The sequence below is a fragment of the Ctenopharyngodon idella genome, chromosome 8 (genome assembly GCF_019924925.1).
Source record: "Ctenopharyngodon idella isolate HZGC_01 chromosome 8, HZGC01, whole genome shotgun sequence".
NCBI lineage: Eukaryota > Metazoa > Chordata > Actinopteri > Cypriniformes > Xenocyprididae > Ctenopharyngodon > Ctenopharyngodon idella.
Window position 1 is genome coordinate 26,285,856 of NC_067227.1, and position 14,169 is coordinate 26,300,024.

A 14,169-nucleotide genomic window follows, 5' to 3' on the forward strand; every position below is an offset into this window, starting at 1 on the left:
AGAGCTTGCAAGTGGAGAGGTTGAGTAACTACACACAACTACTGGAGCACAGAAAAAATGATTCTGCCATTTCGATTTTTTACTTCACTATATAGAGTTTGAGTGATAAGAAATGTTATTGTATTGTTACATTAATTTAATATATTAAATATTTAATATGACAGAAAAGTTCATCATGTCCTGTTGAAGATACAACTTGACAAATGTCAGTCTAGGTACAGTGGGTTGCTTGAAGTCTTAAAGGGTTAGTTCACCTAAAAATGAAAATTCTGTTATTAATTACTCACCCTCATGTCGTTCCACACCCATAAATATTTTTGATAAAATCACGTGATGGGCGATTTCAAAATACTGCTTCATGAAGCTTCGAAGCTTTACGAATCTTTTGTTTCGAATCAGTGGTTCGGAGCGTGTATCAAACTGCCAAAATCATGTGAACCGTTGAAATTTCGAAACACTTATGACGTAACGAAGCCTCGTTTACTGAAATCATGTGACTTTCACGCTCCGAACCACTGATTCGAAACAAAAGCTTCGTAAAGCTTCGAAGCTTCATGAAGCAGTGTTTTGAAATCGCCCATCACTAGATATTGTTGAATAAAGTTATTTTGTTTTTTTGGCGCTCAAAAAGTATTCTCGTCGCTTTGTAACATTAAGGTTGAACCACTGTAGTCACATGAACTGTTTTAAATATGTTTTTAGTACCTTTCTAGGCATTTGAAAGTGTAAATAAACTTGCTGTCAATGCAGGCCTCACTGAGCCATTGGATTTTATGAAAAATATCTTAATTTGTGTTCCAAAGATGAACGGCGGTCTTACAGGTGTGGAACGAAACAAGGGTGAGTAATTAATAACAGAATTTTCATTTTTGGGTGAACTAACCCTTTAAGGTTGAACCACTGCAGTCACGTCGACTTTTACCTTTCTGGACCTTGAAAGTGGTGGTTAAATTGCTGTCTATGGAGGAGTCATATACCACTTGGATTTCATCAAAAATATCTTAATTTGTGTTCTGAAGATGAACGAAGGTCTTACGGGTTTGGAACGACATGAGGGTGAGTAATTAATGACAGAAATTTCATTTTTGGGTGAACTAACCCTTTAAGGTTTGGGTAATTGACAAAAAACATGTACATTAACTTTTTTCTGCTTGTATGTATTTTCTGGATGTATTAATTTAATACTAGAATTAGAAAAAATGCTTTAAACAGTCTTAGATGAAGTATAGCATGTCACAGTACTTAATAGAAAAAAGTTAATAATAATAATAATAATAATACAAACTCCCAAACCAATGTTTCAACAGTTTCTTTATTCATTATTTACATCAAGTGTAACACTGAGGAAGGACTTCACAGTAATATACTATTAAAAGTGAGCTTTAAATTAGAATCACACAAAATATACTTTTTACAAAACAGAAAAAAATACTGTTGATCTGTCAACCTCTGCCTTTTTAATCCCTGTTAAATTCACATATTCAAAATTAAGAGTGTTTTATTTTCATTGCACTTGAAGGACTAGAGAGGTGGCCTTTGGTATATAAATTTCTTCAGCACTTAAAATCTGACCTTACAAAAAGACAGTCTCCAAAGAATGCGAGTTCCAGGATTCAACATAAAAAGTAGATCAATAAATAAACCAAAAATAAATAAAAGTGACAAAAAAAGTAAAATTAAAAAAAAAAAAAAAAAAAAAAAGCACAAATTGGGTAATTAAAATGACTGAATTCTGATGAACATGTTTGTGAGAAACGGCTTTGCACCCCAGAGGCCTCATGTGGCTCATAAAGCATAAACTATTGTCTCTATGAATTGTTCCTCTATACATGATACAATCAAATATTATTTAATATACAAACTTTCAGAAGAGGTTTGGCAATTTACTAAAATAAAATTTACTGATTATAGCAATAGGAAAACACCAAATTAAAATACAAATTGCGGTGATAAGTGGCAATGAAAAAAAAAAAAAAAAAACGTCCATTTTACTAAAATGTTTAAAAGGCAAAATGCTCCCTGACAATCATGTAAAACTGACATACAAAACAGTCACTCTTTCCCCCCTCAGTTGATTGGTAATGAAACATGTTCAGACATAATAAATGGAATCGACAACCTGCATGTGTGTTTGAAAAAGCAAACTGCTAAATCACACATGAAAAATATTTTCTGTTAATGTGATTACAAGAGAGGTATTCCTGACAAAGCAAAACAAATTGATGAGCTCTCTCAGTAAAATAAGACCAGACTTCAAGCACTGTCTTTTTCTTATTAAAGGACAGATCATTGCACTTTTTCCTATTCAAGTTGGGACACCTCACACCCCCAGATGTCTAAACAGGGTAGCTTGAATGATAATAAAGGCTTGAAAATTCCCATTTGCCACCTTAAAATTGATATTGAATACATGAGAGCAAAATATATTTACATAAACATATCTTTAACATGACCTTGCAGTGCACAAAACATTAAATCTCTTACAAAAGGCACCATGTAATATCAGGAAACATTGCCCATGGCAAAAAAAAAAAAAAAAAATGGCAAAAGAAGCTAAGTTAGTGTAGGCAAATTATGCTGTGATCTAGAATGATTTTTGAACAAACAACATGTATGTATTTCTGCTGCAGTGGAACTGAAATGTCATGGAGATGTATGGCAAAAACAATTTCGCCTTCTAAAACGTCCATATTACATACCTAGATAGTGAATTAAGGCAAGGCAATCAACATTTATACTTTAAAAATGTGCTCCAGTGTAATCGGTACAAATCAGCTTCATTACATTTTAATTATGACATTGCAGGGTACCCACAAAAATCTCATTTATGCAAATTCTAATAGAAATCTATCATTTCATGAATACAGACATGTGTAACCATTTGTGTCCTGAAGAAAATGCTTCTTTTAATAATGTTTCTTTTTAATAAAGATGTGAAGGGAGACTATGGAAAACACACACACACACACACACACACACACACACACACAAAACATTCCTGTTTTTAACAAATGAATACATTCATTATGTAGATGCACAGATGGAGACCCTCACACCAAAACCTCACCACAAGGACACAAGTGAGCATGACCTTTCACACCTGTTTGTGGGTATAAAATAATATGCAATATCTACAATATCATAAAAATGCCTGTGCTTTTAATAGAAAATAATTTAAAATTCAAGTTTACAAATGGCGACATTCTAAAGTGAAATCAAAATAAAATTACAAATCAATGTGCTAAAGAAAATGCGTGTTAAAAGACTTGGCAATACTTGTATCTGTAGTGTTGCTGCTTTTGTGTTGGCACCATGACATAGTCATAAAATAAATTCGGACTATCCACACATCAAATAATTCCCCTACGGCAAATCAATAAAATCTAGACATATGTTTAGAATTCTCGAGTGTTAAGAACTCTAGAGTATGAATGTAGTTGTGTGTCATCTTGCTGATGGGGAAATTATCTAAAGGCCACAGATATAAAAGGCCAAACATGATCCATGTGGTGACAGACCCAACACCATTTCAACTACGCCACAGCAAACCACTACTAACAACTAATGCATGGACCATATCAAAATAAAGACTAATTACAGAAAGCTCTACAAAATCATCAATGGTCATCAAATGCTGTAGTGTTTAACAAATATGGTCAAATTAAAAATGACAGTATGGGATGTAGACAGAAGCAGTTTTTTGTGTGTAAAATGAAACTGAACAAATGTGAGCTGACTGTGTTTGCAATCCACATTCATTACTACTCTATGTTCTGAACAAGCAATTTTGTTTATGATTAAGCAAAATTGATTCATGTTTTAAATGGTGGGCATATTCGCATTGACAATCTGATGCAATATCCAGTTACTGTGAATCAAATGCAAATTAAAGATCCAAAAAAAGTGAATGGAAATCTTTATCTAAAAACAAAATGGATGATAAGTGGACCAGTTAGCATGTAGTAGGCTCACCTTAACCTGTGCAACCCCTGTCTATTTGTGAAAATTCATTCTGTCATACCAAGATAAAACTGTAAATATTAATTACAAAGTAAATCTGTCAAAAACAAAACCATGTGTATTTTGGTAGTGACAAAAAGCTTATATACAATGAACTCTGTTCCCAACTGGCAATTTCAATGAGAAAGTCACCTGTAAACAATAGAGAGAGAGAGAGAGAGAGAGAGAGAGAGAGAGAGAGAGAGAGAGTGTGTGTATGTGTTTGTAATAATTTTCTGAGGTACTTTTTAGAGAATAATCTCTGTCCCCCAAAATTTAAATAAAACTAGATTGATTTTGGGGCAAAAAGTTTCAAGGGGTACAGGAGGAGGAGTTTTGGAGAGTGTAGCTAGAGGTGGCTACCTTTGCACTACATCACTGATCTCTTTAATGCATGTGTGCAAGTTGTCAAGAGCCGGACTGGTCCCAGGTGCCCCTAGTCCCGCTCCCCCACCCGCAGAGGAAGCACGCAGCTCCTGTAGACTCAACTCCAGTTTACCCACTGCCTCGCGAAAGGCAAACTTATTACGCGTCTGTGGGATGCAATCGACATACCCCGAGCAATAGTCCAAAAGTTGGTGTCCCACATCCAGAACCTGGCTGCTGGAAGAAAGCTCGGTGTTGCCTTGAAGAGCACTACTCAAGCATTCAGCACATTCCAAAAGAGCCTCCTTGCTGATCTTCTCCAGGGGGATCCGTTCTGTCTGCTGCCGAGTCCGTCTAAGGGTGGGTTTGGCGGAAGTAGGGCCAGGTCCGCCACTGGAAGCACCGTTGGCCATCTTAGTCTGGGTGGTGGTGTTGCTAGTAGGGACTATGGGAGCTGGAGGCACTTGTGGTGGTGGTATTGATGGACGTGTCCCTCTGGCTTCTCTCCCTGACCTTCTGACGCCATCTCCATTGACCTCCATGTTCCCACTTACTGCTTCATCAGCTGCATCGGCACTGTAGGCGTGTTGGAGGGAACGGAGCATGGGCGGTGGAGGTGGTGCACATTTTGGCTTCACGAGTCGTGGTCGGTCACGATCCCCACTGTCAGACAGCAGTTTGAAGCGGTTGCCCTGAGAGTCCACGCCAACTAGGCCGTCGGTCGAGCTGTGCTTTAGGGTTGGTGAGATCAGAACTGGAACTTTGTGGTTGTGCAGATTGACTGAACCAAGGGTGGAGGTTTTCGATGGAGACGACCAGCCTTGCCTGTCATCTTGGCCATCCTTTCCCCGTGTGTTGGAGTCCGAATCAGCCTCTCCCCCTACACCTGGTGCCCTAACTCCACCTGCGACCCCTCGTGGCAAGAGTTTGGCTTTGGGACGATCCCGTATCTGAGCCGTACCTTCATCAAGCTTCCTCAGAATTGCATCCGAAGGTCGTGCTGCCCCGTTCTCTGGCTGTGAGGTGGTGGAAGCTGTGCGCTCTAGTGGGGGTTTGCTACGGTTTCTTGGTAATGTCAATGCCATGCGCTCTAAGTCTGGCAACCCAGCAGACATAGACGAAGTTGAATTGGAACGAGGGAATGGCTTGGTCCCACTCCCTTCGTCTATCCCAGAAGGCTTACCAGTCCGCAATCCCAGGGTCTTTTTGATAAGGCGAGGAGTGAAGAAGCCAGCTAGGCTTCCCCAACTACTGCTTCCTCCCACTTGACCAGAGGTTGCTCCAGAGTTTGAACATGAGGGCTTCTGCCCAAACGTGGCCCCACAACAGCGGGACTGTACATGGTTCCCCTCTCCATGAGATGGAGAGAAACTCAACCCATCAGTCTGGGGCAAAGGAGGAGGAGGGCCTGCAAACCCAGCCGTGGGCTCATACTTTTTATGAGGCTGGGTCTCCATCTCCCGGAAAGAGCTGCTCCTCTTGGGTGGCATTGGGAGATTCTGCTGCTGCTGAGGTGAGGATGAAGTAGAAGATGAGGACATGGACTTCTTCTTCATGAAAGAACTGAAGAAGCCAGCTTTGCGGTCACGGGTGAAGGTGGTGTCCTGGGAGTCCTCCAGCAGGCTAGAGGGAGACTTATCCCTCTGTTTACGTGGTAGGGCTGGAGAGCTGCTGGAGCGTCCATCACCAACAAAAAGGGATGCTGCAAGACCTGAACACAATGGGACAACAGAACCAAAGGTCAAAGAGCAGCAAAATAAGAGGTAGTAGTTGACATGCAAACTAAATACTTATGCGCTTTCATATTTAAATGGCTTGTGTCACCATGTAACACATGCTTACATGATTAATCAGTGCACAGATTTCTTATTGTGTCACATTGTGATTGATTGGCTATAAAATTAATATTTAATTCACTACATTTTTGCCAATAGTTGTGCCTCAAGCAAATGTCTCAAAAATACATATAAGAGCAATGCATAGTGTAAATGAAGGCTTTGGGGTGGTATTAGAAGATATATCACATCAACATTCAGTACCTGCACTACCGCTCTGCTGCTGACCCTCACTGTAAATTATATAACCTAACCTGGCATACCATTTTATACAAGAAACTGTACTATGCCTATGAGCTACTCCTTGCTCTCATAATAGGCTATCTCTTTAATTCATGGGGTAAAATGTTTCAAGAGTGGGCCAAGATATTTTTAATGTATTTTTCACAAGTCCTGTGACAAGCAGGGTGTTTAGATATTTGCAACATAGAGAGTGTATCACTTGATATGTAGGGGAAAGTAAGATTGTCCAAAAGGAAGGACAATGATTACACATATAGGATTACAAAAAAATAAATGTTTAAATATTAAAAACGTTTTTTGCATTCTTAAAAGGTTTGATAACATGACAAAAAGAGGCAGCTTAACCAAAAAATAAATGTAATATTCCCACCTTAAAAGTTTATTTTATATAATCTTTATGTAATTTCAATAAATAGCACATAAATAGTTTTAAGTAGAAAAACAATATTGTACAATACATCAAAATGCTTTAATTGTGAGTAAGGTTAAACAGAATTTAATCATAATATAGATACACATGCGGTTGGGGAAGTGCTTGTGCGCATACTTGGGGTTTTAGTGACATGCAGAAAATGGGAACAAACGAGCAACAGAATGAAATGAGATGTATTTACAGAAAAATAATCCAAACATGAGAGGGAAAATCTGTTATGAATGTTTATGAACATGTCAGTCATATGATCACGATACATTTTGAACATATTTAAAATGAATGTAAATAAAAGAAAGGGATATACAGGATATAGCATAACTTTTTTTAATATTCCTATATTTGTGAATATTTGTAGGGTTATATACTGTATGGCACCGTTAATCAATAAGGAACACCACTCCCATTCTCTTGAGCTTCTTTTTGAGCCGACTGAGCCGGAGTTGGGCCTGTATACCTGCAGGGCCATGGGGTCCTGCCTCCTCCATATTCTCTTTGTTCTCAGAGTGTTTCTTCTGGCCACGAGACTTTGATGGCAAGAGTGGCATATCGTGGCCGAAAGTGTGTGCAAGCCCACCTTGCCCACTAGATGCGGTTTTACACAGTTCTTCGGCTACCTCTGGAGAAGAGTTAGCAGAGAGAAGGTGAATGTTAATATTGTGTTTTACATGAAAGTATCACAGGTTAAATCTTTATTAAATGTTAACTTCAACTTTATTACAGTCATAATAACATTAATTACATTAATGTATTTTCTGTATTAAATTCGATACAAACTGCACCTAAGTTATTTATTTTATTTATATTGTTTCCTTTTAAGATTGTTTATTGTGCACTGAGTTTTCTGTGCTTAATCATCAAGTATATAAGATCTGCATGAAAAGTCTGCTCTGTCTACGGCTTCATCTGGCATTCATAACAGATGATGCAGTAATACCTTCTGAGATGCTTGAGTCATGGAACATGGTCTCAAAGGCCTGGTGAATCTCAGCAAATGAGGGTCTATCCAGTGGACTCCACTGCCAACCTGCCAACACACAAACAAAATATGGCTTTACCTAATGACCAAAAGTTTCACTACAGTTCAAAGGCTTGGGGTCTGTATTTTTTACTTTATGAAAAGTACATATGAAAGTATTCTGAAATTCATTTGAGTGTTAAAAATAAAGTTAAGTTGTCCAAGATTTTAAATGAAGCCAGCAAGGTAATAGGCAAGACGCCTATGCCTCAACAATAATAGAGGATGTGTCTCACCCCCTTCATGGGGCGTTCCAATTGCTGCCATCCGAATTTAAAAAAAAAAAAAGTGTATCTTAAAAACGTGTATCAGTTACAAATAACAATACATAAATAACTTATAAGTTATTTGTGTAATGTTATTTGTGTATTGAACAATGAAGCCGACGACAAATTTCCATAACATGGATAGTAAAGTTACTGAACTGAAGTTAATACTTTTATTCAGCAAGGATACATTAAATTGACCAGTAAAGACATGTTACAAAAGTTAATGTTACAAAATATTTCTATTTCAAATAAATGTTGTTCTTTTGAACTTTGTTCATCAATGAATACTGAAAAAAAAGTGTCACGGATTCCACAAAATATTAAGCAGCACAACCATTTTCAACATTGATGAGAAATGTTTCCTTAGTACAAAATCAGCATATTAGAATGATTTCTGAAGGATCATGTGACACTAAAGACTGGAGTAATGATGCTGAAAATTCAGCTTTGAAACAGTAATAAATTACATTTTAAAATATATTAAATAGAAAACAGTTATTTTACATCTTCAGTGGTTCTTCACCGCTATATAGCACCGCTACTGTATACAGAACCTGTTAAGCCCCTGTATGGTTCTTCAGCGGTTCTTTGGGGTGGTTAAGGTGCTATATAGCACCACTGCCGTACAAAGAACCTGTTAAGCCCCTTTAAAGGCTCTTTACGAGCCAAAGAACCACTGTTGGTGCTATATAGCACCTTTTAGTCCAGAGTGTCTGTCATCAACTTTAACATTAATGAATGACACTTTACATTATCTGAATATACACTAATTATGTTATACTTTAAATATATATTTCTTTTGTTATTAAGTGAAAGCTATAAAGTGTTATCGAATTCACTGTTGTTGATACTCACAGGCTCTCATGAGCTCGTAAACTTTAGGGGGACAGCCCTCGGGCTGCTCCATACGATAGCCCTTCTCCAGCAGGTCGTACACCTGAGACAGGTCGATACCCGGGTATGGAGACATGCCGTACGTCGCAATCTCCCAAAGCAAAACTCCAAATGCTGGGGAATTTGAAGTAAATAAGTGAGTCAGCTTGAAACACATAACTCTTTATAGAGTAAAAGAACTTCTAACACACAATCCTCATGATAAAATTAAATAAGAAACTGACCCCACACATCTGATTTGATGGAGAAGGTGTTGTAGGCCAGACTCTCTGGTGCTGTCCATTTTATGGGGAATTTGGCACCTGCATGAGCGGTGTAGGTGTCGCCTGTCATCAGACGGCTCAGTCCGAAATCAGCCACCTTGACCACGTGATTCTCTCCAACCAGACAATTACGAGCAGCCAAGTCCCTAAGAAAGAGATTGAGAAGCTGTAGCGAGATCTCTCAATGGGATTTAAGAAAAGCTATAACAATGTAATCAATGAGAATAGAGGAATTTAAATGACATCTTCAGCATCCTAAAGTCCACTGACGTCTGAAGAACTGTGCTCACCTGTGGATAAAGTTCTTCTTCTCCAGATACTCCATAGCGGAGGAGATCTGAGTGGCCATGTAGAGCAGCACCACAGCGTTCACCTGCTCCCTGTCACACTCACGCAGATAATCCAGCAGGTTCCCGTGGGGCATGTACTCGGTCACTATGTAGAATGGAGGCTCCAGTGTACACACACCTAGAAGGGGGCATCAGAACTAACCAATTAGGCATAAATCTAAGAAAATAATTGGCAAAAACAAACAATTGTTGCTTAGTGTGTGTACAAAACCCTGGATTCTATAGTGGGGTCATGATGAGAATAGTGTATACTTTAGGAATGGGTCATAATATTTGATTTATCAACTCTAAACGCACACATTAGCAATACAACCGCCATTGGCTAGTACATTTTTCTGATGCACACAGACAAGCATATTCCAATCACAAAATGACAGATTTTTATGAAGATACATTTATATATGATACCCTTTTTCTTTATGTTTTATATGCGACATATAAATATGCTGATATGCTGTTTTGCACATTCCTAGTATACTCACCCAGTAACTGTACTAGATTGGGATGCTTCACCTCCTTCATGACTGCAGCCTCCTTCAGAAACTCCTCAACTTCCATGGTGTCCTCCTTTAGAATAAAGAGATATAATAACATAAATATGTATAGAATTACAAGCGATACAAAATCTAATACAAAAAAAAAAACAAAAACAAAAAAAAAAAAACAAACAGAAATCCATGAGTGCAATATAATGAACATCCTCTTGGTGGCACACAACACCACATAAACTCTTTCCTGGGTAACATCTTAAAATAAGCTTTCATTTGTTAACATTAACATGAAGTAACAATAAAAAATACTTCTAACTCATTTATTAGTCTTGGTTAATGTTATTTTTAACCTTTACTAATACTTTATGAAATTCAAAAGTTGTACCTGTTAAGAGCTGACATGAACTAAGAATTAACAGTTATTTTTTATTAACTAACGTTTAAAAAAAATGAATAAATTCTGTAATAAATGTTTTGCTTTAGTTAATATACATTTACCTATGTTAAATAATGGGACCTTATTGTATATAGTGTTACTGTTTACTGCAATGATAAACAATAATATATAAAGAAAACAGAAATAGGCGGATATGCACATAAAACACGCACCTTTAGTGTTTTTACAGCTACAGTGAGGTTGTACTTTTTCCAAACTCCGACATACACCTCTCCGTACTGGCCACCGCCCAATTTGTGCTTCATGGTGATGTCGGTGCGCTCCATCTCCCACTTGTCGTGGATGGGAGAGACGCCGTAGACGGTTGGCTTGTTGCATTTTGGAGCGGGATAGTGTAGTGTGGTTACCAGACCATCTGCCACTGTGGAATGATGATGAACCAGCTCAGCTAACGTGCTAAAACGACTCTCAGCAGTTACGTAGACCTAAGACAGAAGAGAAGAGTGAATTTAATTTAATTAAAGCAAGAGGAGCTTTGCTTTCAAAGTAAAGTGAAAGCAGCCACTACCTTTCCGTCAGAGGCGGTGTTGATCCGGTAGTGATAGACCCGTCCCTCGTAGCGAAGCGAGATGGAGAGCTGGCCAGGGCTGCTCTCGCTCTCCCTCACCAGGAAGCTGCCGTTGATCAGGCTGCTGAGCAGGTACTCCGCGGCGCTGCGGGACACGGGCCCATGATACCAGCTGTGCTTCTCCAGACTGTTCACGGGGGTGATGTAGTTACTGGGTACCCAACCCTGGCCATTCTTCGAACGGACTTCACTCCACTCTCCATTCTGATTGTACCCCAACACTCGCAGCTTCTCTCCTGAAATTCAAAAAATAGCAAGAGTGTGAAATTGTACACAGCAATCACTTAATATCCAAACTTTTTTTCATATTTTTGTTTGTACCTGTGTGTAATGTTTTAGTAAAGTTTCAGGAATGTAAACCCTTGTTGTTCATGCAAATACATCTGACTTGAATGGAATGGAATGGAAAGAGAGCAATTAGGCAATGCAAGCCACAACAGGTCCATCATTCAGCTTTAAAAACATCCGTATCTGGTCTTTCAGTCAGGTAGCTAATGTTTTCATTACATAAGTTCAGACTGAGAAGAAGTAGTCTTATAAGTATTCTGGAATCTGAACAAATCCTCAGGGCACCTGGGAATGGTGGAAGAGAAGTGTCAATCATGACATTGAGATAAATCAATCGAGTTTTTGATGTACTGCGCTGTTTTTGAATTACCCCAAATACATGTGCATCAGATGGACATCTTTGGTAGCATCACTCACCATGAATGTCACATTTTTAAGACGCTATACAAGTTAAAAATAGTATTTTTTACAAGATATGCCTTCAAAAGCACTTTTGAAAACATCTCAAGAGCCCTGTGTTCTGTTCCATTAAGCTGTGCTCCGTCTAGCTGTTTGGAAAAAGAAAAAGAAAAAAAAAATCCTCTCCAGAGTGTTGAATCACTGTTGACGCAGTCAAACTGCTGTTGAACACAATGTCATAACCAAATTAAAAAAAGAGGCCCCTTTTTGGCATGTTTGTGCATTTCTGTTGCTGAGTTTAGACTGAAAAAAAATGTGAATTAAATATATTACATATAAACATGAATTAATATATTTTTATAATATATTTTACAATATATTTTAAGTCACTTATGCTAATCAACATAGTGGAATATTATTACAATTTAAAATAACTCTTTTCTATTTTAACATTTTAAACTGTAATTTATTCACTCTTCAGTGTCACATGATCCTTCAGAAATCATTCTAATATGCTGATTTGGTGCTCGAGAAACATTTATTATTATCAATGTAGAAAACATTTGCGCTGCTTAATATTTTTGTGGAATCCATGATCTTTTTTCAGTATTCTTTGATGAATATACGGTCACTTTTAATCAATTTAATGCATTCTTGTTAGTAAAACTATTCATTTCTTTTCAAAATATAAGGTAAAGAATATATTACTTTTATTAGATAAAATACACTATTTAATTAGTCCTCCTCTTCCTTAAAAAAAAAAAAAAAAAAAAAAGTATATAAATTATTTTTGTTTTTTTAGAAAATGACAGATCGTTTCGCTAGATAAGACCCTTATTCCTCATCTGGGATTGTGTAGAGCCCTTTGAAGCTGCACTGAAACGGCAATTTGGACCTTCAACACGTTGTACCCCAGTGAAGTCCACTATATGGAGAAAAATTCTCAAAAACCTTATTATCTTTTCGACTGACGAAACAAAGAAAAACATCCTGGATGACATGGGGGTGGGTAAATTATCAGGAAATTTTAATTCTGAAGTGAACTAATCCTTTAACCTTGTTGTGATCCCATCAAGCATTTGGTCCAGTAGAGGGCGCTCTCATTTTATCAGGGAAACAGAGTTCAGGCCCACTAGCTTTCAGACAGCAAGTGTTTTTGCTAATCCTAAATCGACACTGGCGCGGCAACAAGGCCCTCACGACAAGACAAGAAGAGACTGGCGCATCGGTGCCAACCAGACGACATTGCATTACTGACCATTAGCGGTTACTTCAGAGAGAAAGAACAGGCTGCTAACTCCCTCTCTCTGAACTCTCTTCTCTTGGCTAGTCTGTGTTTACCCACCTGCTTTTCACCCAGCTGACGGGATTACACTTCAAAACGGACATTAGCGTTAGCAGTAGCCATGCAGCATGGAGCATCTGAGCATAAAACCGCCTGACTCATGTTCCAAAGTCTATTACAACACGCTGGAAAGAGTTGTGGGCGTTAGTGAATATGGCTCAGGTTAGTGCCCATGTGTTCATGCTCCTCAGCTTGAATAAAACAAACTTTAGCCTCCGCTTTCATTTTTAGCACTTTTTTTTTGTGCTTTGATCCTACAAACTGCTGCTGGGAAGAGGAACAACAAGATCTGAAGTAAAGAAAAGAGGAAGGAGAACGATGGAAGGAAAAGGAAGGATAATGGCATGGTGTCCTTGTTATAAAGGAGGAGGAAGTTATCAATAATGGTTGTAAAAACACTCTCCGGCCTTGTTTATTTCAGGTAGTAAAATTTTGTCCTGGGTCACATTTAAGTTTACACTACCAATGCAATGTGGTTTGTCATTTGGTGGATATGAAACTGTTAAAGTGAACAATGAAACCAAGCACAACTTGTCGCACAACCACTCGTCTCCTTTTGACGATCATACCTTTCGTGATGCTCAGCGTGTTGTCACCACTGGCAACAAAGTCGTAAAGCGCAACGAACAGGTTCGGGTCACTCTCCGCAGCACCCAACAGATTCTCCTTTGAGCTCCAGCGCACCGCTTCAGTCAGCGCCGTCGAGTCCAGTCCAAACGGCCTGTGCAGGGCCTCTGTCAGGAAGAAAGAGACATAAAGAAAATGCTAAGTAACAGAAAACATAAGTGGCTGTTGATGGAACATATGACATCTCAAATGAGACAAGGCCTCTGGGAAGGGCAAAATGACTCAATATAACAGAGGAGGGGTTTTAGGAAAAAAAGGAGTTGAAACAAGTGAACGTCAAGGTGGAGAGGGAGCAGCAGACCATATGACGCAAAGTGAAAACAAGGA

General features: G+C 38.4%; 1 protein-coding gene across 4 annotated transcripts in view; it reads right to left on the minus strand.

Annotated features, from left to right (window-relative positions):
- Nucleotides 1-1,293: 1,293 nt before the first annotated feature.
- abl2 (c-abl oncogene 2, non-receptor tyrosine kinase) overlaps nucleotides 1,294-14,169 on the minus strand; it is a 33,134-nt gene continuing 20,258 nt past the window's right edge. For 3 of the 4 annotated variants that reach the window (XM_051902106.1, XM_051902107.1, XM_051902108.1), the window contains exons 2-11: nucleotides 13,785-13,949; nucleotides 11,124-11,419; nucleotides 10,768-11,040; nucleotides 10,150-10,234; nucleotides 9,608-9,785; nucleotides 9,279-9,463; nucleotides 9,016-9,168; nucleotides 7,811-7,900; nucleotides 7,331-7,492; nucleotides 1,294-6,076 (exon numbers count right to left, since the gene is read on the minus strand). In XM_051902106.1, the coding sequence (XP_051758066.1) occupies nucleotides 4,359-6,076; nucleotides 7,331-7,492; nucleotides 7,811-7,900; nucleotides 9,016-9,168; nucleotides 9,279-9,463; nucleotides 9,608-9,785; nucleotides 10,150-10,234; nucleotides 10,768-11,040; nucleotides 11,124-11,419; nucleotides 13,785-13,949 (3,305 nt within the window). In that variant the 3' untranslated portion in view covers nucleotides 1,294-4,358. Of the gene's footprint in view, nucleotides 6,077-6,795; nucleotides 7,493-7,810; nucleotides 7,901-9,015; nucleotides 9,169-9,278; nucleotides 9,464-9,607; nucleotides 9,786-10,149; nucleotides 10,235-10,767; nucleotides 11,041-11,123; nucleotides 11,420-13,784; nucleotides 13,950-14,169 lie in introns of those variants that run through there. The other variant, XM_051902109.1, reaches the window with a different exon arrangement.